General features: G+C 38.0%; 1 protein-coding gene across 1 annotated transcript; it reads right to left on the bottom strand.

Annotated features, from left to right (window-relative positions):
* Positions 1-620: 620 nt before the first annotated feature.
* LOC131158775 (uncharacterized) lies at positions 621-2,347 on the bottom strand. Its single transcript, XM_058113627.1, has 3 exons — positions 1,597-2,347; positions 1,139-1,311; positions 621-1,022 (listed from the first exon to the last, which is right to left on the bottom strand). The coding sequence occupies exons 1-3, from the start codon at positions 2,179-2,181 to the stop codon at positions 875-877; spliced, it is 906 nt and encodes a 301-aa protein (XP_057969610.1). The 5' UTR covers positions 2,182-2,347; the 3' UTR covers positions 621-874.
* Between the last annotated feature and the right edge of the window lie 24,072 nt (positions 2,348-26,419).

The raw sequence follows: 26,419 nt of genomic DNA, 5'->3' as shown, positions 1-26,419 counted from the left end.
GAGATAGAAGGATCAAGGGTTTCTCTAGCTTTGGTTCAGCAACTGTGGGGTTTCTCTAGCTTTGGTTCAGCCACTTTGGTGGAAACTTGAAAAGTCAGCATATTGAAATTTACAAAATTAAGGAGGTGATTGAGGCAAAATAGTGATGAGGACAACAACAAATGCCTATCTAGCTAGTTAGGTTTTACCAGATTTTGATTTTCTTGCTGTTCCCTCGGCTTTTTATTTTTTTTTCTAATAAGCTTGTGGGTGAGCTTGGGTAGTTTTAAGTTGGGGGAAATGAATTTAGGGAACATGGGATGAGAGCATTTTGATATTTTGAATAACTAGCCTATTCAATGAGCCCTACGATTCAACCACGGAAGAAAATAATAATTATAGCCAGTCCAATTCAATGCAATTCAGTTCAAAATAATAATTATATCCAGTCCAGTTCAATCTACTTCAGTCTAATCTAATCGTATAAATCTTAGCCACCAAACCAAATGCACCCCTAGGGAAGAGCAGAAGTTTTTTCAGCCCAGGCTATACTTCTCAAGTACAACTTAACCTATCAAAGATGAACAAAAGAAGCACTTAATTCAATCAGAGAAAGCCAACACAACAAAAGGAGAGAGAGATTACAGGAAAAGAACCCATCATCGTTTCATTTATTTTCATTCTCTTACAACTAGTTCAGTTACAGGAAAAGAACCCATCATCGTTTCATTTATTTTCATTCTCTTACAACTAGTTCAGGTCCAGAAAGGGCACAGCAAAGTTTAATAACAAAAGAAAAAAGAAGAAAATCCGACGCCAAAAAGCGACATATCAACAATTTACAAGAAAGCATGAGTGAGAGGGCTGTGGAGGCAATGTAAACTGAGAACAAAGCTCAAGAAGCAGCAGCTACAGGAGGCGGTGGAGGAGCTCCCTGAAAGAAATTGGAAGGTGGTGATGTTATTTTTGTAACTTCTTCTGCCTTATCCTCCTCTACTTCCTCAGCATCCCAAAGAAATCGAGCATAGGAAGCTAGTACATAACTGCACAATCAAAGCATCAAACCAACTTAGCTCTCATAAGCCCTCAAAACATAACTGATTCTAAAAAAGCAATTGAGGCAATTATCTGCCATGAACGTGCAAAATGAGTGAGTTACCAGTCATCAGGAGCAGCTTTAACGGCTTGATCATAGTAATTCTCAGCGCGACGAGCATCCTTGTGGCTATGCCATATCAGGTCAGCGTACAAAGACAATACGTTTCCGTCACTTGGATTCGCCAGAACTGCTCTTCCGCAGTACTCTTCTGCCTTCACAAAATCTCCACGAACCTGTTTCCATTCCCAATTGACACATTAGAAATCATCATATAGCAATTTTAATTAATTACTAGCCCCTACGAGAACAAAATCGGATCTTTCAATTGCTTGGTGTTTCTGTTAAAAAGGAGTTGAAAAGAGATAGTGAAATTACTTATTTTATTTTCCCGATTTTTCTTGGATCAGTAAAGTGAATGTTCTCCTTTCGCTATAACTTCTCAGTCACCAAAAAAAGCAAGAAATTACAAATCAAACCTACGAATTCAATGAAGGCTTTGGCAATAGAGAACACAATACCTCTTTCAAAAACCTGGCGTAATTGCCAAGAAGGAGAGCGTTCCCTGGGTTAGCCTCGATCATCTTCCGGTAATAAACATCCGTACTATCGTTCCCGTGGTTCGAATCCCAATTCCCAGAACTCCCGTCATCTCCACCGCCAGATCCTCCTCCTCCCCCGCCACCACAGATTTGTCCACCACCGCCTCCAACGGCCCCACCAACCAACACACTCACCGAACCCTGATCTTTCGCTCCAACTTCACACCCGTCTTCCAACCCAGAGCTCGACAACAGCCGATCCAACGAAGTCAGTCTCAGCACCCTCTCTTCAACCGACGTCGCCGAGACCCTGCCATGCCTCACGGCAGACGGTGGCTTCTTCTTCGCGACCGCCGATACGTCTCTGAGATCAGTCTCCGAGGCTGCTCGACTCATCCTTCTCGTCAAGTCCTCCCACGAAGCAAACGACCCCAGCGACGACGTCGTCAGGCTGATCGATCGAGTCCTCGGAAACTGGTGAACTATCTCGGGCTCCGGAGACGATTCCTTCGATTGAGGGATCCATGAGTTCGGTATCGGCGTCGATGAGCTTCGAAGCAGCATCTATCCCCTAAACCCAAGTCACAAACCCGCCAAAAAAACCCTAGTGAGCGTGAGCGTGAGCGAGAGAGAGAGAGAATTCTCTCTCTTCCGGCGACTGACCTGGGAGAAGCGAGGTTCGGTGATATTTATATGATGAAAGATGGTAGAGATGTTCGGAAAATAGATCTGAGCCGTCGATCTCTAAACACGCGCGTGTGGAATACAAAGCTCCGTATGGCAAGTACAATACATAGCCATCGTGGCTCAGCGGACCACAGCCGATCAAGTGATGTCGGACCCACTCCCGATGCGTCATTAGTCCACCTTCTATCGTCTACGGTCCTGAGTTCATTAGGCCACGTGAGCGCTTTACGCTACCGCAGCCTATTGGCGCCAGCCAGATGTTGGAAAGCGAAGGCAGAGATTTTTTTCTCGGGTTCCATAAAGGATCCTTTCGTAGCTCCAATTTACGGCTTTGCCATTATCTCGCTGCCGTTGGCGTTGGTTGTTGGTTGACGCGGTGGGTCCCAAAAGGAGAACGCATTAAGGCCACGGGTGGAGCCCACGGCTCGAATGAACGGCGAGCCAGGGCGGTCCTGTAGTGGGCTGGCAGATCTTGTCTTCTGCGGCTCCGCCGCTGCATGCGTCCGCAGTAATGGACTCTCAGGGTCCCACGGACCAGCTCTGGTTGTATTGCTGTGGCTTGCAGGAAGGGTAGTATTGTCATTTGACAATCACTTAGATTTTTCACAAAAAATGTATGCTGCAAACCGGGTTCCATAATTTAGGTTTAACTAAATTAATCGATTAGGTCGGTCAATTATGTTCGGTTAATAGTGAGGATCGATTTGATTCGACTACAGATTTTGATAATTTCGAGTATTTAATTTTCTGTTTGAGTATGGAAAATTTTAATTCGACTAATCAAATTACCCAAATTACTAATTTATTACAAATTAAATATAAATTAGTAATATTATATATAACTGATATATTATATATTATATAATTGTTTGATTTTCTTAATTTATTTATTGAATCAATGTCATTCTCCTAATTCAGCTCTTATAATTAAAAGAAAGGGTAAACATTAATTTTATAATTAATTTTAAAATTTGCAATCATTGTTTTATAATTATTTTTAAATTATGTCGATCAAATTCGATTAACCCAATTATCTAAAAAGTTGGTTCGGTCGGATACCGTTCGGTTACAACACCTAATTCGATCGGTTCGGTTAGTGATTATTGTTAACCAAAAATTTTGATTAATTCAATTAATTAATTGAATTTGGCCGAATCAACCGTTTGCACACCCCTAACTGGGCACTTGTCAACCTAATACATCGAGACTAATCGTGCTATGTCTCAACATACAATCTTTTTTCGAAAAATATTTCAAATAATTTCTTTTTAAAATTATTATATCAGATTTCTCAAGCACATCTGTAGAGACCCGAAAAAATAATAATAACAATGAAAATAATAAAGGAAGAAGAAAAGAAAGAGGAAGAAAAGAAGAAAGGAAAATTTTTAAAATGGGACATCAGCAGGGACTCGTCGATAAGTGCAAAAGATATCGAGAGCAGGAATTTCAAATCATTAAGGATTTTTCGACGAACCCATTATCTTCGTTGACGTACGCCCTTCTGTGACTTGTCAACGAGTACATGTGTCTCATTGACAAGGACGCATGGCCAGCAGTCTATATATATATATATATATATATATATATATATATATATATATATGCTAATATCATATTTCAGCGAGAAAATTTATTTTCTCTTCCCTTCCTCTCTCTAGGTTACGACTCTTCCCCTTTCTCTCTTTGATTTCAGCTCCTTTTAAGGTCGTTTCAATGATCAGGAACCATCACGATGATCTAGGAGTGATTCTCTACAAGTTGATCGGAGCGGATTGTTGATTTGGGGTCCTTGGGCACAACTTCAAAATCAGGGTAAGTAAGTTATTTTAAGATTTAAATGATTATTTGGAGTATGTGGGCCTAAAAAATGTATTAGATGATAAATATACAAGGACTGAGTTGATTGAACTAGGGATAATGCGATTTCAGGGTTTTGAGTTTTGAGCGTCGCAGGCGTGGTTTAGGGTTTTAGCAAGCTTCTTAGGAAACATGTAATGGGATAGATTAAGTCAAGTATTTTCAGAAAATTTATCATTTAGTATACAATATTTGATTCATAAATTATATGTAAGAAATAATATAGTTTTGAGAATACTGATGTTTGAACTGAAAAAACTCTAGAACAAACTTAATGTTATTTTTCAGCAAAAGTATGATTTTCTTAGACAGATGATACAATTCAAAGTAGCACTCACTTGTGTGTCATGAGTATAAATTTTATTGTAAATGATAACATGTTAGAATATTTTATGATTTCACAAAACAAGCATAATTTGATAACAATTTTTAGAAAAATTATAAGCAATACAGAAATTATGATATTTTTAGTATACTGTAATTATTCAGCCGACCTAGATGCCGTGGTTATTCAGCCGGCTCAGATGCCGTGATTATTCAACCAACTTAGATGCCATGATTATTCAACTGCCCCAGATGCCGTGATAATCCAGCCGGCGCAGATGCCGTGATAATTCAGCCGGTGCATATGCCGTGATATTAGAAACTTATTATAACAGATTATTCAGAAATATTATTATGACAAAACTAACACAAAATTATGAAACAGTATTATTACAGCTATTTATGAAATATACTATATGATAGTAGAACCCCGATGGCTTAGTTTAGTTTCAGAGCACGGTACTGTAGCTATCAGATTAGGTAGTGCAACCACACCTCTCAGATAGAGTGTGAGAGATGGATAGTCGATTGAGGCCAGTGTAGTAGTGTGCCCCCCCTGGCAGTCCGAACTAGGCTGGACAGGCCAATCGTACTTACAGACTAATCAGTTTTGGCTTAGCGTGGTAGGCCAACCATAGCTAGGCCCTGCTTACGGGTCACACAACCTAGTCATGTGGGGGAAATATATAACATCAGCTAACTATCCATCTAGGGTATGATTTCGGTAATATACAAATATAACAGATGATTTATATGTATACAAAAATTTAGTGTGATACAATAGGTTAAGTTGAATTATGATTTATTCAGATTTATACAGAACATTTTTTTGTAATAACTCGAATAATTATTGGAATTAAATATTAAAGAAAAGAGAAGGAAAAAATTCACAAAAGGAACAGAGCTTCCCTGACGAACATAGAGCGTTTGTCGACAAATTGTCTTCTTGGGATCGTCGACGTGAACGCATGTCTCGTCGACGAGAATTTATCGAGAGGCTATTTTCATGCTCTAAATTTCGTCGACGAGGGTAGGGTGTTCATCGACTAACTTGATTTTTGGCCTCGTTGATGAAGTGACGTGTCTCATCAACGAAGCGAGGGCTATAAACAGCCAAGAATTTTTTTCTACGAGGAATTTTGCATGCAGGCTGTCTCTATCTCTCTCTCTCTCTAAAATTGACCCTCCCTCCTTCTTTCTTCAATTCCGACTCTATTCTTTACCGGTTCGACGATCCGAGACCACCACGACACTCCTAGGAAGATTTTCTTCAAGATTGCTGGAGTGGATCATTGGTGGGATTAACTTGGATTTCATCCCAATTTCAAGGTAAGACTTTTTATTTAGTTTTTGCCTTTCCCACAGTTGTAGGAAATGTAGTAATCAAAGAAATACTGAAGTTTTGTTCAGGGAGATGTTATTTTCAGGGTGTTGAACGAGGAACCTTGCGGGGGTAGGACTAGACTTTGTAAGGGTTTTTCATAAATTAGGTAAGGGAAATATGCTATGTTAGGGATTTTAGAAAGTATATCAGAAGATTATGTATGTGTGTGTGTGTGTATATATATATATATATTTATATCAGCTTATTAATAAGTTTTTTTCCAGAATTTTATTATTATTATAATTACAGCAGAAGTTATAGATTTTAAAGCATGAGAATCTAACTGCCTAAATGTGTGGCATGAGTTCATAACAGTTTAGTAAAGTATTAATATAATTTTACAAATATCATGTTTTACAGTATATTAGTAGAAGATATCAGTATGCAGTTCCCAGGAAATATAATTTATAGTATTTTTAGAAATGTCATGACTACAGAACCACGACATTCAGTTATTCAAATATTCAGTTATTTAGTCAGATACATAGATTATGTAGATCAATTTTGAAATGTTATGGTTATTTCAATAGCATGGTAAAAATAGTAAGATAATTATATATATATCAGTACTAAATAGTATCAGACCCTATGGAAATATTCAGTCAGATTCAGACAGCAGAGCATGGTACCATTGCATATATATATCAGTACTAAATAGTATCAGACCCTATGGAAATATTCAGTCAGATTCAGACAGCAGAGCACGGTACCATTGCTATTTCAAATTAGAGTGCAATCACATATCTCAGATAGTGTGTGAATTCCGTCTAACTACGCCAGGAGAGATTGTAGTTTCCCCAGAAAGCTGGGTTGAGGTGGCCAGTTAGACGAGATAGAGTAGTAGTATGCTGGAGAGACTATAGTGGGCCAGATTATTGATTGATAAAAATATGGATTGACTGGCCTGGTAGGCCAACTAGAGTAAGTTCCGCCTATGGGACGCACAACCCTATCATGAGGGGTTAAATCATGGCATTCAGTTCCCAAGGTATTATCACAATTGTTCTTGTATATATATACAGATATACCATGCAACAACAGTTTTACTATAATATTAGAATTATGTGTAACTAGAAAACTCAGATATACAGTTGTATTTTAAACTATAACAAATATGATTTGTACGGTATACTAGCCTATCTGTTTTACAGTTTCATTATTATATCAGTATATTAAATGTGTAACTCAGTTGCCACACACTAGTTGTGACGCCCCGATTTTCATACAATTTTTTTTCAATAATAAATAAATAATCACTCATCATCCACAACATCCACAAATCGGCCACGTCAACAATCCTACTATCATTCATACGACCCGACCCGCATTGGGTACCGGATAAAAAATTATTTTATTATACAACCTAACAGCGAATGACAGTATATAATATAAGTCAGAATACAATACCTAGAGTATCAATATACACATACACACAATACTATCTCATATCCAAAAACAATACAACCCTAGGGAATCACACCTCCCTAGTCCAAACTCACCCTGTATATCAGGGTTCCAACTCCCTATTATCACAGAGCTCTATTACCCGGTCGGTCTCTATTCCCTGAAAAATTTAGATAAATTGGGTGAGACACATCTCAGTAAGAAGGAATAAATTATTTACAATGTGTAGCCATATGAGTTCAATTATAACATGCTTTACTTTTCAAAATAACATTTCATCTAAGAAAATACACTGGCAAATATATTCTCATAGTCATATAAATATACAACACCAGCTTTTATAAACTTTGAAACAATTTCTCAAATTCAATTATTTCCAACTAAATTTACCCGCAAAGTTCATGAGAATAGGGAAGATTACCCGCCCATACAGGTAGCTTCCCTCTTCCTTAACACGTTGTGGAGCCAGATATGACCACATTTGATACCTATCAGGACACTCACCTTACTCAGTAAGCCCTCAGGTGGAGAGTTTCACTTTGCCTCAATTATTTATATTATTAACTCATAGGGTTCCATTTCTCAATTTTATCATTCTTTATTTCTCAATTTTCATTCTTTCTTTCATTTCTCATTTTAACCAATTTTATCATTCTTTCACTTTTCATTTCCATTTTATTTTCCGGCTCATGAGTATCCTCGGAATCAAATACCAACATCGCGTCTATAACTTATGGCCACCCTGAGGATCTTTCTATCCACACCATGTTTCCCCCCATGGTCAAGGTTGTGCGGTCCGAAGGCTGGATCTAACCGCGGTTGGCTAACCTGGTTAGATCAAATATCATATCACATACCGCGTCTGTAGTACGACTGGCCGACCTATAAAATGGCATAGTCAACTGTCACGCCACACGCTCCAAGAGTCCGTGTGGTTGCACTAACACCACTAGTAACGGAACCGTACTCAATATCATAACCATCCATCAGGGTTCACTACCACATACCCGCATTCATTATGCGGTATTGGCATTTCATCAATCATATTCCAGTATATCACAATTCAGTTCAATATAAATATTCTCATCATTTTCTGTGCACATTTCATCATCTCGTAATATCATATATCATATTTCATGTATTTTTCACATTTTCCCAAAATACTCAAATCAACAATTTGTACAAACTCATTTCTCATGTAAATAAATTCACTCGCAAATAAATACCACATTTAATTATTTTCCACTAATCATATCAATCATTCTCATTTCAATATTTTCTCAGAAAATACCCATTGTTATATTTCACATTTTTCAACACATGTCATGTGCCACACAATTTTCATCTAATATTCATAACATATTATTTTCATACTCCAAAATATCACCATTTAAAATCACTCAAATGCCACACAATTTATCTGATATTTATATCGTAATAATTTCCAGACAAAATACCAGAAGCACATTTTCACATATTAATTTAAACAGTAATTCTAAAAAATATTGTTATAATTTATTCCCCTTACCTGATTTACTGAGAGTCTCGTTAGGACCCAAAATCTCACGCCCTTGGCGCCCAAAATTCAACTCTTGAAATTTGCATTTTTCCCAAATTAATTAATTCATTTCCCCAAAATAATACCCATCTAACCTTCCCTAGACTCCACATACCTCAAATTAACATTTAAACTATTATTTAACACCCCCACTTAATTTTTTGAATTTTACTTGCGAGTCCCAAAATTACACCCGCGGCACTCACCCGGGCCCTAAATTTCAGAAATCCTACTTTAACACCAGATGCTCAATATTTTAGGATTTCTAAATTTATACTAATTAGTTAAAAATAAGCCCCTTAATAAACTCTGTACCCTAAATTTGGGATTTTGCCCACGATGACCCCACGAGAATTTCGTCCGGCTAGACATGTAGAGAATCGTCCCTAGATTCTTGTGGTGGTCTCCGTTTGTCAATCAAACTTATAATTTGTAAGAAATTAAAGAAAAAAGAAAAATTGGCTTACCTAAGGAGATACGTTTATGCCGCTCCTACCATCGATCTGCTCTGGTAGAAATGACGGCAGCGGAGAATGGAGCCCAGCGGTATCTTCCAATTTCCGATCGAGCAAAAATCTGCCATGAAATCGAGGAGAGAGGAAGAGAGAATGAGAGGAGAGATAGAGTGTCTGCACACAGGAAAAGAAAAAAGAAAACAAGAAGAAAAAGAAGAAACAAACGAAAATAAAATAAAATAAATAAAAAATATTCAAACCTCCTGAAGCTTCTAGCTTAAGGAGTGTTATAATAATAATAATAATAATAATAATATATTTAATTAATATTAATAATAATATATTTTATTAGTAAAAATGAAAATAAATTTTAATTATTATTATTTTTCTTATTTTTTTCTTATTTTTTTTTCTTCTTCTTTTTTAAATCCGATTAATTATTATTATTATTATTATTATTATTATTTTGGGAATCACTCCACTAATCTTCTATATCCCTTTTTGAGGTTATTACACTAGTGATAGCGTATTTCGTCTTACTGAGCAATGTCTCATCCCAGTGACTTAACATTTTCAAGTGATCCAGTTAGGCGAGCAAATCAGGCTCGCGGGTAGGGAGGTTCTTGAGCTGCCTTTTCTGGAAGGGTGAGTGTTTCTAGGTTGTTGATTGTTTAGGGTGGATCCTAGGGATCTTGTTTGATGTCACTGGGTATTTTATGATGTATATTTTGGGACCTTTTGGAGTTCTGGTATTGTAAATATTATTTACAGTTTTATGTTGACCATTGCTTAGGAAGGTATTGTGGATAGAGTTTTCTCAATGCTCCCTCGAGACCTAAGATGTCTTCAGTAATTAATACAAAAGGATTTGCTAGATATATTATTTGTATTTAAAAATAAAATAAAATAAAATGGCATGAAAAAGCAGGTCGTTACAGTTTGGTATCAAAACCTAGGTTGCTAGGTTTTATAGACCCTAGAGTGCAGTGGAAACAATACCAGAATATAGAAAAGGGATTTGAGGTTTTGTTCTATGGTCTAGGTACAGGATTTTCGAAATGGTTTCTGTGTCTTTCCTGGGGTGACAATTTTAGGAAAGCTATAGTAAACTATAGACGAGTCGTGTGTCTGGGTTGTAGGATTGAATTTTGAGTTAAGAACAGGAGGAATAATTAATAGTAAATTTGAGGTTTTAGTTGAATGAAATAAATTAGGTTTGTACGGGGGATAAGATCCTTAAATAGTGTTCTTTGTATTTTTAGGATGGATTCAGGAAGCAGTGGTACGAATGCTGGAGGTGATAGTCCTAGACCCTCCAGTATAGGTGGAGATACATATGCAGTGTTACGCAGCGTCACCCAGCAGGTGATGGCTGAGATGGCTAGAAGCGCGGAAGAGCATGGCTGCACGATTGAGTAGTTTATGCGGATGAAGCCTCCATATTTTTCTGGAGGAGCTGACCCAGTTGTGGTTGAAAATTGGGTTCAGGATATTGAGGAGATTTTGGCAGTGCTTTTATGCACAAACGAACAAAAGGTGTCATTTGCGTCATTTAAATTGACGAGGGAGGCAAAGCGCAGGTGGAGGTCAGCGCGATTGATTGAGGAACAGAGGTCTGATCTCGTGCCAGTGATGTGGAGTTGATTCAAGGAGCTGTTCTTCAAGCAATATTTCCCTACTATCGTTTGGAGTGCAAAGGCAGCGGAATTCCTGTATTTAGCTCAAGGTAAAATGATAGTATCACAGTATGCAACACGGTTTATTGAGTTGTCTCGTTTTGCCCCACACTAACCCGACGAGGAGAAGAAAGCAAGGAAATTTGGAGAAGGTTTGAGACAGAATTTGTTTGAGTAAGTCATCGGCTTTTGGGTTCAGATGTTCGTGGAGGTGGTGGACAGAGCTGCCGTTATCGAGAGTGACATGCAGAGAGGAGCCGCAACTCAGAGTCAGAGGAAGAGGCCCACGCCTCAGGATTTTTAGGCGAGTTTCAGCCGGGGGCCATGGATAGGACACCAATATGCAGGTGATCAGGGATAGATAATGGGGCACAATGGTCCTCAGGGTGGACGGACTACTCCTACTTGTCCTAGATGTGGTCGGGGCATCTAGGTGAATGTAGGATGGGAGAGGACGTCTGATATTGTTATGGGAGACCCAGGCACAGGTCTTGGTCATGTCAAGGATTGTCGGCATAGGGATCAGCTTCCAGACCATTTTGGGGTGGTTATTGGGCACCCTGTGGAAGCCAACAAAGGAATACTGCATTGGCGAGGGTCTGTGCATTGACGTTGGGTGACGCCAAGGCAGCTGCGGACGTAGTTACAGGTACCCTTATTGCTTTTTCATATAAAGCTGTTGTTTTATTTGATACAGGTGCCACCCATTATTTTATTTCGTCGGTTTATGTTAAATTGATGGGGTATAAGGCACGATTGTTAGATATTGGGTTGGCTGTAGCTACGTCGACTGGATCAGTGGTGAGATGTAGGAGGATACTCAGGGACTTTCTAGTGACCATTCAGGAAAAAAGTACTGCTAGCTGATATTATAATATTAGACATGCAGGGGTTTGATATAATTCTGGGTATGGATTGGTTGACAGTTAATCATGTCAGTATTTATTACCATTTGAAAGAAGTGGTTTTCAGACCTCCTGGTGAACAAGAATACAGATTTCTTGGTTCACGTGTGCGCTCTTCACCACAGTTTGCGTCAACTATTCAGGTGAGAAAACTGATTTAAAATGGTTTCCAGGGATTCGTTGCCTACACAAAAGAATTTCCAAAAGAAGAACTGAAACAAGTAGATATTCCGGTGGTTCGAGAATTTTTAGATATTTTTCTAGAAGAATTACATGGTTTACCACTAGACCATGAAGTTGAATTTACCATGGATCTTCTACTGGGGTTAGCACCGATATCTAAAGCACCTTACCGAATGGCTCCAACAGAGTTAAAGGAACTGAAAGATCAATTGCAGGAATTTCTGGATAAAGGATTTATTAGGCCTAGTATGTCGCCCTAGGGAGCACCAGTCCTTTTCGTGAAGAAGAAATATGAAACAATGAGAATGTGCATAGATTACAGGGAGATAAATAAATTGACAGTCAAAAATAAATATCCTTTTCCTAGGATTGACTACTTGTTTGATTAGCTACAGGAGACCCAAGTCTATTTTTAAATTGACCTTTGGTCGGGTGTTCCATAAGTACTTGGACCAGTTTGTTGTTGTATTCATTGATGATATACTGGTCTACTCAAGGAGTTTTTAGGAGTACGAGCATCATTTGAGGTTGGTGTTGCAGACATTGAGAGAGAGAAAGTTGTATGCAAAATTCAAGAAATGTGAATTCTGGCTAAGGCAGGTTTCTTTTCTCGACCATGTGGTCTCTGAGGCGGGTGTGTCAGTTGACCCGGGTAAGATATAGGTAGTGGTGAATTGGGTGAGACCAGGGAATGTCCCCGAGGTCAGAAGCTTTCTGGGTTTGGCAGGCTATTACTGACGCTTTGTTAACGGTTTCTCTAGATTATTAGGTCTGCTGACGCGACTTACGAGGAAAAATGTGAGGTTTGAATGGATCGATGACTGTAAACAGAGCTTTCAGAAATTGAAGCAACGATTGGTCACTGCCCCAATGTTAGCAATTCCATCAGGAGAGGACGAATTTGTGATATATAGTGATGCGTCCCTGAAGGGACTTGGGTGCGTATTGATGCAGCACGATAGGGTTATCGCTTATGCTTCTAGACAGCTTAAAGAATATGAGAAAAACTATCTCGTGCATGATTTGGAGCTAGCTGCGGTGGTGTACGCTCTCAAGATTTGGAGGCATTATCTATATGGAGGAAAATGTGAAATATTTATGGACCACAAAAGTTTAAAATATTTCTTCACTCAAAAAGAGCTAAATATGTGGTAAAGAAGATGACTGGAACTTATTAAAGATTATGACTGCATTATTGGCTACCATCCAAGGAAAGCAAACGTGGTAGCTGATGCATTGAGCCGAAAGTCAGTAAGAGCAGTAATATCAGTAGTAGAGATTCAGCACCCTATTCTGATGGATTTGGAGAGATTAGACATGGAGCTGATAGAGGATGATCACCAGTCATTCATTGTTAACTTGGTGATTCAGCCTACATTGCAAGAAAGAATTAAAGCTGACCAGAATTTTGATCCAGAGTTAGCGAAATTGATAGAGAAAGTGCAAAACGAATAGGAGGAGGAGTTCAGCATATTGGATGACGGAACCTTACGGTTTCACGATAGACTATGTGTTCCTGCAGATGTCGAGATCATGAGGACTATATTAAAGGAGGATCACAGGCCCCTATACACCGTACATCCAGGTAGTACTAAAATGTATCGGGATCTACGGGAATCTTTTTAATGGAGCGGTATGAAAAATGATATCGCTGAATTTGTAAAGCAGTGCTTAACGTGCCAGCAGGTAAAGGCTAAGCACCAGACACCCGTAGGGCAATTGCAGTCACTCTTCATTCTAAAGTGGAAATGGGATTATGTCTCTATAGATTTTGTTACTGGGCTACCACCAGTGCGACAGGGATTGAATATAATTTGGGTGATCGTTGATCGTCTGACGAAGACCGCTCATTTTATCCCTATTAAAGTCGGCTATTACATGGATCGATTGGCAGAAATATATGTTCAGAAAATAATTCGTGTCCATGGTGTAGTGGTATCCATAGTCTCAGACTGAGATCCCCAGTTTACTTCACGTTTTTGGAAAAGCTTTTAGGAGGCTATGGGAACACAGTTAACATTCAGCACTACTTTTCACCCTCAAACAGATGGTCAGACTGAGAGGACATTCTAGATATTAAAGGATATGTTTCATGCATGCGTGCTAGATTTTGGGGTAGTTGGATCCAATTTATGCGGTTGGTTGAGTTTGTTTATAATAATAGCTATCAGGCCAGGATCGACATGACACCATACGAAGCATTAAATGATAGGAGGTGTCGTTCACCTCTTTTCTGGGATGAAGTAAGCGAAAGGCAAATTTTGGGTCTGGAGATGGTATAGCAGGCGTATGATAAAGTCTGACTAATTAAAGAAAGAATCGGTACAGCTCAGAGTCGGAAGAAAAGCTGCGCAGACACTCGGCCCCGGGAGTTAGAATTTGATATGGGGGATCAGGTATTCTTGAAGGTAGCTCCTCTGAGAGGGGTTATGAGGTTTGGGAAGAAGGGCAAGTTGAGACCTAGGTATATTGGCTCTTTTGAGATACTAGAGAGAGTGGGGTCAGTCGCTTACAGGCTAACTCTACCACTAGCTTTGTCTAGAATACACGATATATTCCATGTTGCTATGCTAAAGAAATACATACCAGACCCGTCCCACATAATTAGTTATGTAGAAATAGAGCTTAAAGATTCACTAACCTATGAGGAAGCACTAGTACAGATTTTAGACCAAAAAACACAGGAACTGTGCACCAAGGAGATTCTACTGGTGAAAGTTTTGTGGAGGAACCATACTATAGAAGAAGTTTCGTGGGAACTTTAGGAAGAAATTAGACAGAAGTACCCGCAATTATTTAATGAATTATAGTATTAGTCAGTGTTGTTTAGATAAAGATAAAGTTTGTTTACTGTAGAATGATAATATATATGGTTGTATTTTAGATTATAGGATAGGTAATGTTTTGGATTTGGGAGAATTTTATTTTTGAGTGTATTTGTAATCTCCTAGGACCTTAAATGTAATCACGACATTCCTCCGCCACAAGTGAGGGTAATTAATAAAATAAGTAGCCAATTTTCTTTAGAGAGTGGCTTATGGTACAGATAGTAAATTTCGAGGATGAAATTTTATAAGAAGAGGAGAATGTAATAACCCAAATAATTATTGGAATTAAATAATAAAGAAAAGAGAAGGAAAAATTTCACAAAAGGAACAGAGCTTCGTCGATGAACACAGAGCATTCGTTGACGAATCGTCTTCTTGGGATCGTCGACGTGGACGCATGTCTCGTCGATGAGAATTTATCGAGAGACTGTTTTCATGCTTTGAATTTTGTCGACGAGGGTAGGGTGTTTGTCAACCAACTTGCTTCTTAGCCTCGTTGACAAAGCCAAGGGTATAAACAACCAAGAATTCTTTTCTGCGAGGAATTTTGCATACAGGTTGTCTCTCTCTCTCTTTAAAATCGACCCTCCCTCCTTCTCTCTTCGATTCTGGTTCCGTTCTTCGTCGGTTCGACGATCCGAGACCACCACGACACTCCTAGGAAGATTCTCTTCAAGATTGCTGGAGTGGGTTGTTGGTGGGATTAACTTGGATTTCATCCCAATTTCAAGGTAAGTCTTTTTATTTAATTTTTGCCTTTCTCATAGTTGTAGGAAATGTAGTAGTCAAAGAAATATTGAAATTTTGTTCAGGGAGATACTTTTTTCAAGGTGTTGAATGAGGAACCCTACGAGGGTAGGACTAGACTTTATAGGGGCTTTTCAGAAATCAAGTAAGGGAAATATGCTATGCTAGGGATTTTAGAAAGTATATCAGAAGATTATGTATATATATATTTTTATTTATTTATATCAGCTTATTAATCAGCTTTTTTTCCAGAATGCTATTATTATTATTATAATTATAGCAGGAGTTACAGATTTTAAAGCATGAGAATCTAACTGCTTAAATGTGTGACATGAGTTCATAACAGTTTAGTAAAGTATTAATACAATTTTACAAATATCATGTTTTACAGTATATTAGCAGAAGATATCAGTATGCAGTTCCCAAGAAATATAATTTATAGTATTTTTAGAAATGCCATGACTACGAAACCATAACACTCAGTTATTCAGATATTAAGTTATTCAGTTATTCTGTCAGATATACAGATTATGCAGATCATTTTTGAAATGTTATAGTTATTTCAATAGCATGGTAAAAACAGTAAAATAATTATATATATATCAGTACTAAATAGTATCAGACCCTGCGAAAATATTCAGTCAGATTCAGACAGTAGAGCACGGTACCATTGCTATTTCATATTAGAGTGCAACCACATATCTCAGATAGTGTGTGGATTTCGTCTAACCGCGCTTGGAGATTAATCTCGTGCTCACACAGTTCGTCCAAAAGTTTACTAGCGAAGGCTCCCAAGAATAGGGAAATCTACCCATCCATACAAGCAGTTTCCCTCTGCCCTAACACATTATGCAGCCTACTGCTACACTTGATACAACTAGGGTACTCGCCTTTCTCAGCAAGCCCTCGGACGAAGAGTTTGCCTTGCCCAAGCGTAACATATTCTACTAGCATAAATACTGATAATACTATATTATACTATTTTGTTTGCCATTATTATGCATTTCTCAACTGTTCATCTTTTCATCTTTTACTTTTCATTTCATTTCACTTTACGTTGCTCTTTCCCATTTTACATTATTCAAATTTCACGTTTCATTTCTGTTTCATTCAATTTCATTTTCATTTCATTTCATTTCATACCCAGCATCTTTTAGCTATTTTACCCAACATCTTTCAACTGTTTGACCTAACATTTTTCAACTGTTTTACCCAACATCTTTTACCTGTTTTACCTATCATCTTTTAGTTGTTTTACCCAACATTTTTTAGTTGTTTTACCAAGCATCTTTCAGCTATTTTACATGGTTGCATTAACACTCACATGCAACATATTTCATATAACATTTTCATAGTCAGTTCATTTCCTGTATATTCTACATCTTATACATATAACATATTTCCACATAGCATTCCTATTTACTCATGCCACACTATTTAGTAGTAAAATTCATATATATTTCCTATAAAATAAGTCAACCCACATTTAACATTCACATACTGGAAAAATACCTTTAATTTCTTACATAAATATTTTGAAAAATATTTCACTTTCATCAGTTCAATTTCATATATACGTATCTAATAAAAAAAGCCCTAGGCTCAGAAAACATAATTTAAAGGATTGACATTTTAAACCCGTACCAAAACATATACACGTATATATAACACATATCATTTTCCATTAAATTCATAAAAATTTTCGTTTAATATATATTTTTTCTCTTACTGGGTTTCTTGAACTACGCCAATAGGGACCCCGAAAAGATACTTGTAGCTCTCACTTAAGCCCTGAATAAAAAATCCTAATTCCATTAAATTAATCATAAATAAAATACTATTTTAACATTTCCTAAGTCCATAAATTCTAAATAAATAATTATACTCTCAAATATAACCAATTTACTTAATTCCCCAAATCTCACTCTCGCTTTGGAGTGGTGCCCTGGAAACCCAAATTAAAAATTTATTCTAGCCAAAATGACGACGATCGAGACTAGGACCCCGTGGTGGTGTCTGATCGTCGATTTAGCTGAAGATTTAAGGAGAAATTAAGTAAAAAATGAAAGTTTACCTTTCCCTAGGAGTGGTGCCTATGTCGTTTCCACGACAAATCCGCTCCGGTAAAAATGTCGGTGGCGGAGATAGGAATCCAACGACACCTTTCGTTTCTCAATCAGCTGAATATCCGTCGAGAAATTAAGAAGAGAGATACAGAGACAGAGGAGAGACGCTGGGGACGTGAGTTACAGAGAGAGAGATTGAGAGGCATAGATTCTCTGGCCAAATTCAATTTGGCATTTTGAAGAAGCTTCTTCAAGAAGCTTTAGCAAACTAATATATATATATATATATATATATATATATATATCATCCTATTATTTATTTAATTAATTTAATTTAATAATGTTATATTGATTTATTTATTATCATTATTTATTTATTTATTTTAGGGTCGTTACATTCTCCCCTCCTTACTTCCATAATTTCTAATAATTCATACTGATCATGAAATGTCTGATATAACTGATAATACTATAATTTACCTAGGATGTATATTTAGCTGATGTCATGTATTACCCTCCATTACGAGTTATGCAGCCCGAAGGCAGGACCCGATAATGGTTGGCCGACCACTGCCAAGCCAAAAATGTATTAAGTACAATGGGTCCGCCACACCCTGGTCCGAACTTCCAGGTAGATGTCTACAACTCTACACTAAAAGTCACATTGACTATCCATCTCCTACCCCCTCTACTTTTAGGGGCGGTTAGCACAAGTCTGAACATAATAATATGATCTGTATAGTAACGATACCATGCTCCTGTAACTGAATTGAACTATCATCCGGGTTCTGATAACATATAATACATGATAATATATTTATCTAACATAAATAAATTGATATTATTTTTCTATAATAACATACATACATACATACATACGGCCTTGCGGCGATTTCTTTCATATCTACGGCCTTGCGCCAAACATTTCATAATTATGGCCTTGCGCCGAAATCATACATAATACACGACCTTACGCCAACTATCAATCACGGTCTTGCGCCTAACATTTCATACATATCATTCTGAAGAAATAATTCATTTATCATGTATTTTGAAACCATAATGTACTGCATTTCACAATTCTTGAAAACATACTTTATTCATAAAATTGTCATATCATAATACTTCCCACGTAAAATAATATTCATGCCACACATTGCTGTATAAAACCATACACTATATTCTAAAATCATAGTTTTTGAAATTTCATACATATATATACATTTCAACATAATAGCAGTATTTTCCCAAATATGCATTTTCTCCATAATATACAAATATAATACATGCTTTCCTGAAAATTAATTTGTTGATAAATAATAATAATTTGTATGGAAAATAACTGCTTTAGTTTATTCCCTTACCTGATTTCTGAGAAGAAACCCTCTAAATTATACTCATCATGCACCCGTAGGGTTCCTTGTCCAACACCCTAAAAATGATTTTTCTCAAAACTAAAGTTCAGTATTTTTACAGGTACTACGCTTTCTACAACTGTCGAAAAGTCAAATATTGAGTAGAAAACCTTACCTTGGACCTAGGATGGATTCCGAACTAGCCCCACCAACGATCCACTTCAGTAGATTTACATAGAACTTACCCAAGAGTGTTGTGGTGGCCTCGGATCTTCAAACCGACAAGAGATTGGTCCGAAATCCTAGAGAAAAGGAAGGAAAACCAAAAGAGAGAGAGAGAGAGAGAAAATTATCGTGGCCAAAAATGACTAAAAAATCGCGTTTAGGACTACTTATACTCTGGCCTTCATTGACGAGCCACGTAATCTCTTCGACAAGGTCAAGAAGGCAACTCATTGATGAGCTCTCCCCCTTGTCGATGAAATTCAGAATCACCCAAAACACCCTCTCGGTATCTTCTCGTCAATAAAACACACCCTCGTCGACGAGCCCAAAATGCCACGTCGTCGACGAAGTCTGCTGCCTCCTTCTGTTACTGTTTCCATTACCCTCTCTCTTTATTATTTAAATACCAGTATTCCTCAGGTCATTACAACTACCATCTTCAGCATTAGCAGTATTATCCCTGGACTCCATCCTGAAGAGACAATTGAGAAAATTGATTAGAATCTTGGTACCTTACATATCTACTACAACTAAAATGCTATAAAACTCATTTAATAAACCAACGTCCCTAATGACCACATATTCTGCCAACCTAATACCCTCATTCTAACTCAAGTTCCACCCCTCCACTCGGAAACAAAACCGTCAATCGATTGCCATGATTTTCTGAACCTATCGACTTATCCAGAAAAACACATTAGTCTGCCAATGGATTTATGTCTTTAGGCTTACGAAGCAAAACTCGAAAGTCCTATCATACCCATTCCTATCCTTGTACTACTTTGACACCTATACTCTGGTAAGACCATCTAACTTAGTCTGCAAAACCTAGCAAACCTAGGCTCTAATACCAACTATAGCGCCTCGACCCTTTAGGTGGGTACGGAGTGCCACTAAACATACATAACATATATCTCTATCTGATATCATACATATAGAACCCGTCCAAACAAGGGAAAAGCGGGTGTTCTGTACTGATCTGTATAAACATACACAGCGGAAAATACATACATCATCTAATACTTACCAGAGTTTCTAACTGTTTCCCATCATACAACCGTACATAACTAAAAACATAATCTGCTATTACAATTCCCAAAAGAAACAAACACTGTCTAATATCTCACCATCTCTGACAAGGACTGTCTATTGTATAAACTCAACCCAGCAGCACGCTAAGCTCAATCCCTCGGAGGACCTGAAACAACATTTGTATGCTAGGGTGAGACATCTCTTAGGAAGACGGATTATATTATCATTAGTGTGTGACTAGCATGAGATTTCGCGTGTACATATACCACTAACATTTAAATACATTTAATTGGCATTTTAAAATTTGTATTGCTCTGTAAATATGAAAATACATACTTTCATACAAACATACTGCAGGCTTAATATAGCCCTCTCTATAGTAAATGTGCTCATATATGCCTAGAAGATATAACCTGGTCTATAGAACTAGCGTCGTCACGCGGCGTTCACATACTCTGCTCTGACATGCTTCCCCCCATGATGGGTTGTGCGGCCCGAAGGCAGGACCTAGCATATGGCCAGCCGACTATAGCTAATTCAATCTCTATAGTAGTACAATGGTGCCTACCCTTATCCAGAGATTCTACCCGAGTAGACTCATCCGAGATTACTGCATTGGATGGAGCCCTGGAATTACTGCATCAGAGAGTACTTTACCCAGGTCACCAATCTCGCCTTTCCATATCCACACTCTAACTAAGACGTGTGGTTGCACCTCTCTCCACATATGGCCCCGGTACCGTGCTCGTAACATATCTCTGATATACACAGGGCTCTAAAAACATATATGACAATTTACATCATAATAAAACTGAAACATAATTCATTTCATAAAATTGTAGACAACATAAATTGTATGTATCTCTATAAAATATCTGTCATATACTGCCTCGGTAAAAATCGGCGTATCATAAACTTGGCAGTTAGTTGTCATATCTCATATCTCGGCATATAGCCGTTACATTCCAGTATTACACAAAATCTGCTCATTTAATGCCAATTAAAACTATACTCATGCCACACAATTTTTCATCTGGTAATTTATTAAGAAATCATCTGCTTGAGAAAGTAAATACTATTGCTAAAACTGGGGTATGAATATCTCCAGGTTTTTATTTTACTAAAAATAGATTTATAGCTAAATATAGGAAAAATTGAGATAATCAACCCTACCGTCTTTGGTTGATTTTAAAACAAGCCTATGGTTTGAAATAATAATTTTCCAACCAGTGAAAACATTCAGAAAGTCCAATACTATACCTTAAAAATATCATATTTAAATTTACACGGTTGGTTTCAGAAATAAAGTCGGTTAATCAAACCCTAGGCTCAGAAACTTTAGAAAATTCGTAACTATATATATATAAACCATTTTAACATTCCATTCGGTTAGAACTCATAAACATAATTGACATAATATAATCCCCTTACCTGTTTTCCTGAAAAACGCCCCAAAAGGCCAAAACCCTAGCTTTTGGGAGTGGGACCCGAAATGCCCGGATCAATAATCCACTCCACTAGATATGCAGATAATTGCTCCTAGACCTTAGTGGTAACTTCCGATCGTTGAATCTGGAAATGATCAATGAGAAAATCGAGGAGAGAGAGTTCGGTTCGTGGTTTCAGAGAGAGAGAGAAAGATATATTTATTTTTCGAAAATATCAAACCTTGTTTCACCTTTAAGTTTTTGACTCGGCCACATTCGTCGATGAAACGACGTCTTCGTTGATGAATTGCAGAAGGGCATTCGTCGATGACCACCTGGCCTTGTCGACGAGCCTAAAGATTGAATTTATCCCAAACTCTCGGGATCTCTTCATCGACGAGGACCTGAACTTCGTCGACGATCCCTAAAAGGGCGCTCATCGACGAAAACTGGGATTCATCAACGAGGCCATGCTGCCCCTTTTTCCTAAATATTCCATCCCTCTCTTTATTAATTTATTCCTTTATCACCTGGTTTGGGTTATTACATTAAATCCTGTAGCCTTTTTCTTTACTGTAATTGGTTCATTTTCGAAAATAATAGCTATTAACACAACCCTAGGCTCAAAACCCTCAATTTAAACGGTTGACTTTCAAAACTTGCATGATAATCATATACATACACACATAATTTCCATTTTAACTGGTAGAATTTATAAAACAACTGGCTTAATTTATTCCCCTTGCCTGGTTTTCTGAAGCTACTCCTACAAGGATCCCAAAACTGTGCCTGCGGTGCTCACACGAACCCTGAATTCATAAATCCTAGTTTAATCAACTCAACCCCAAGTAAAATACTATTTTAATATTTCTTAGGTCTACAAACTCCAAATAAATGATTAAACTCCCAAAAACATCAAATTTTCTTAATTCCCTAAATCTTACCCTAGCCTTGGAGTGGTGCCCAAGAACCCTAAATCACGAATCCGCTCCGATTATCTTGGAGAGAATCGTTCCTAGAACCATGTAGTGGTTTCTGATCGTCAGTTTGACTAAATATTAGGGAGAAATTGAAGAGAGAGTGTGGGTTTATCTTATCCCAGTAGTGGTGCCTACAACGCTCCTATGACAAATCCACTCCAGTTAAAATGTCGGGGGCGGAGAATGGAACCTAGGGGTAGTTTCCTTTCATTGATTGGTGCACGTTTGTCCGAGGAAATTGAGGAGAGAGAGAGGGAAGGTGGAGGAGAGAGAGAGAGAGAGAGAGAGGCATAGAGAGACGCCTGTGATAGAGAGAGAGAGAGAGAGAGGAATTGAAATCCTAAGATTGAATTTCAATCTCAGGTTACTTTATTGAGTAAGTATATATATATATATATATATATATATACATATATTATAATTTTATATAATATTATATCATTTAATTGATAATAAAAATAATTTAATTAATTAAATAATATTTTTTCCCGGGTTACTACACTTGCTGAGAAGTGACTCACCCCAATGTACAACTCATTTTTCAAGACCTTCTGGCGATCGAGCTTAGCTAGCTCTAGGGCAGGGTTTAGAATTTTTGGTAATTGTGAGTATTTGTAAGACATGAAGTATTTAAAAGTTAGGTTTAATTCCTGGTTATGTATTATAAAGTGAATGGATACACTTTTTAGGATGTATAGTATAGAACTCTGGTATTTTAATTGAGAATGTTTAATTATTTTTCCGCTGCATGAATGGTATTTATGGTAGCAGAGATAGGTGAAGGGAACGCATAACACCTCGGGCCCCACTTGGTGGGTTCGAGGTGTTACAAAGTGGTATCAGAACCTAGCGGTTCTGTAGACTTTAACATATGATTTTACTAGAGTATATGTTCGAGTTAGGATGAGGATAGGAATGAGTAGATTAGGATACTGTTAGGAATTTTGAGTGGTGTTTCGTAGCTTGGAGGCAAAAATCCCTTAACGAACTTCTGTGATTTTCTGAATTAGTCGACGGTTTTATAAAATCATGGTAAATCCATCGACGGTGATGTTTCCGAGCAGAGAGACTGGAACTTGAAATTAGAACTCGAAGGTTAGGTTGGTTGATTTATGGGGATAAGCCTCTGAAAGAGAATTTTGGTAATTTAGGTAATGTGATTTGATGGTTAAATTGAGGATTTGAATGTTAAATCAGTTTCTTTGCTTTATAACTGTACCAGTTATGTTAAGATATGGAAATTCTAAACTCACCTCTATTTTATCTTCAAGATGGATCCCAGAGGTAAAGATGTGGACACTGGAGAGGATAATGATTTAGGGGCTTCTAGTGGGGGATGAGATTGAAACCTCCAGACTGCTGCGAGGTTTAGCTCGCAGGTTAGGTAAGAGATTAAACGGGACCCCGAGGGTCATAACTATCCACCTGTGAACTAGGTCTATTTGATCTAGCAATTTACTTGCCTGAAACCCTTTACTTTTGCAGGAGGTACTGACCCAATCAAGGTTGAAAGTTGGGTGTAGGAGATGGAGAAAATATTGACAGTGTTGAGTTGCACTGAGGAGCAGAAGGTTCTCCTCACCACGTTCAAGCTGCCAGAAGAGGCCGAGCGGTGGTGGCTAGCGGTAAAGCTATTGGAGGAGCAGCAGGAAGTACCGATAGTTATGACTTAGGGTGATTTCATGGAGGTCTTCTATGATCAGTACTTTCCTGCCACCACCAGAGAGGCAAAGGCGAAGGAATTCCTGAACCTGACCCAAGGGCACCTCACTATTTAGCAGTACGCTACCAGGTTCATGGAGCTTTCTCGCTTTACCCCCTATATGGTTGCAGATGAATACAGAAAGGGGAGAAGGTTTGAGAGGGTCCTGAAACAGAAGATCCACGAACATATGGCAGTCTTGCAAATACAGAGTTTCTTAGAGCTTGAGGATAAAGCCACCGTAGTAGAGATGAGTCTGCAAAGGGGTGTAGAGATATCAGATCAAAGGAAGAGATCCACGCCTTCTAGCTTCCATGCAGATGCCAAAGAGGGTTCTTGGAGGGGAGATGGTGAAATTGTGGACTTGAGGCCAGATAGGGATGATCGAGGGCGTCGGGAGGATTCGTCACGGCCCTACTGTGCTCGATGTAATCAGAAGCATTGGGGAGAATGCCGGGGCAGGGGTTCTGTGTGCTATAGGTGCGGCAAGTATGACCATATAGCCTGAGATTGTCGGGGGCTGCCGAACAACGCACCCGCTCCTGATTAGAACTAAAGGAACAATCAGGTGCCTTGCGGCGGCCTGACGCGTGTCTACATCTTTCCCTGACTGAGGCAGACATTGCTAGAGGCGCAGGTAATGTGCTTATGTTTGGTATAAGCAATTGTTTCGTTTGATTCTAAGTGATGCAATTGTTCACATGTTAGAATATATTGAAATGGGTGAAATGGGGTTAGTTAATAAACTTCTAAGTTCGTGAAAAATGATTGGTTAGCAAATTTCGAGGATGAAATTTTTGTAAGGAGGGGAGAATGTAATAACCCGAACCTAGAAAATAAAATAAAAATAAATAAATTAAAAGGAAAATAAATGAAAAAAAGAAGAAAAAAAAGGAAGGAAAAAGGGTTTGGCTAGGTCCAAACCGTCGACGGTTTCGTGGGACTTAGAAAAACCATCGATGGTTTTCCTGCAGGGCAAACTACCGAGAGCGTTTAAGTGTCAAACCGTCAACGATTTCACCAAGCATAGAAAAACCGTCGACGATTTCTTGTTGGGGCTGAGAATCTATAAATAGAAATTAGGTCATTTTATTTAGAAAAATCAGTTCCCTTTCTCTCTCTCTCAGCTCCGAACTTCTCTCTCTCTTATCCCTCACGTGATTTTCTCTCACTTCTACGCTCACCCAAAGCCATTCTCACTCTCCAATCATATTTCTTGGGTTTCCAGATTAGTTTCGGCGGCGGTCCCATAAAGTTATAGTTTTCATCTCTCGTTCATTTTAGTTAGAACTTCGAGAAACAGGTAAAGGGAATAAATTATACCAACTTTTTATTAAATTTGAACTGGTTAAAATCGAGTATATAAGCCTGTGTATATATGTATGATTTTCTAAACGGGTTAGGTATTTGAAAATGATGGTTTTTATTATAATTCATATTTGGGGAAAAACCAACGTGAGTAGGGTATATTATTTATTAATAACATATAACAGTATGGTTGACATCCAAACCGTGTGGCATGGGATTAACTCTTCATAATAAACTAGTTGTGAGTCACTGTGGTATGTATTTGGGTATTTGTGTGGTTATTCGTGTAATTCACAAAATAACGTTGGCAGGCCATGAGGAGGTTGTTATATTGTCCATGATATAAATCGTAGTATAATGCTGGCAGGACTTGAGGAGGTCGTTATATTGTCATTTATATAAATGGGGTAAAACGTGGCAGGGCAGGAGGTCGTTTTACTGATTTACTACAAATAGGTCAATGTGAAAGTGTAGCATGTCTGAAGTAAAGTACGTATTGAGAACGATGGGGAGGGACGCTCAGTTCGTAGAGGGAACAATGGGGAGGGGTGCCCTAAGAACCACCGAAAGTGAAAGGTAGAAGTGAAGTATTTGTGTATTGTTTACTGTAGGCGTGAGTATGCGCATGTGAATTGAATGATGTCTAATACGTGTATACGTGGATCTCTGGAGTATGATTGATGTTGAATGTGTGTG

Source organism: Malania oleifera, chromosome 6 (genome assembly GCF_029873635.1).
Source record: "Malania oleifera isolate guangnan ecotype guangnan chromosome 6, ASM2987363v1, whole genome shotgun sequence".
In the NCBI taxonomy this organism is placed as follows: Eukaryota; Viridiplantae; Streptophyta; class Magnoliopsida; order Santalales; family Ximeniaceae; genus Malania; species Malania oleifera.
This window is presented reverse-complemented; position numbering and strand designations above follow the sequence as displayed.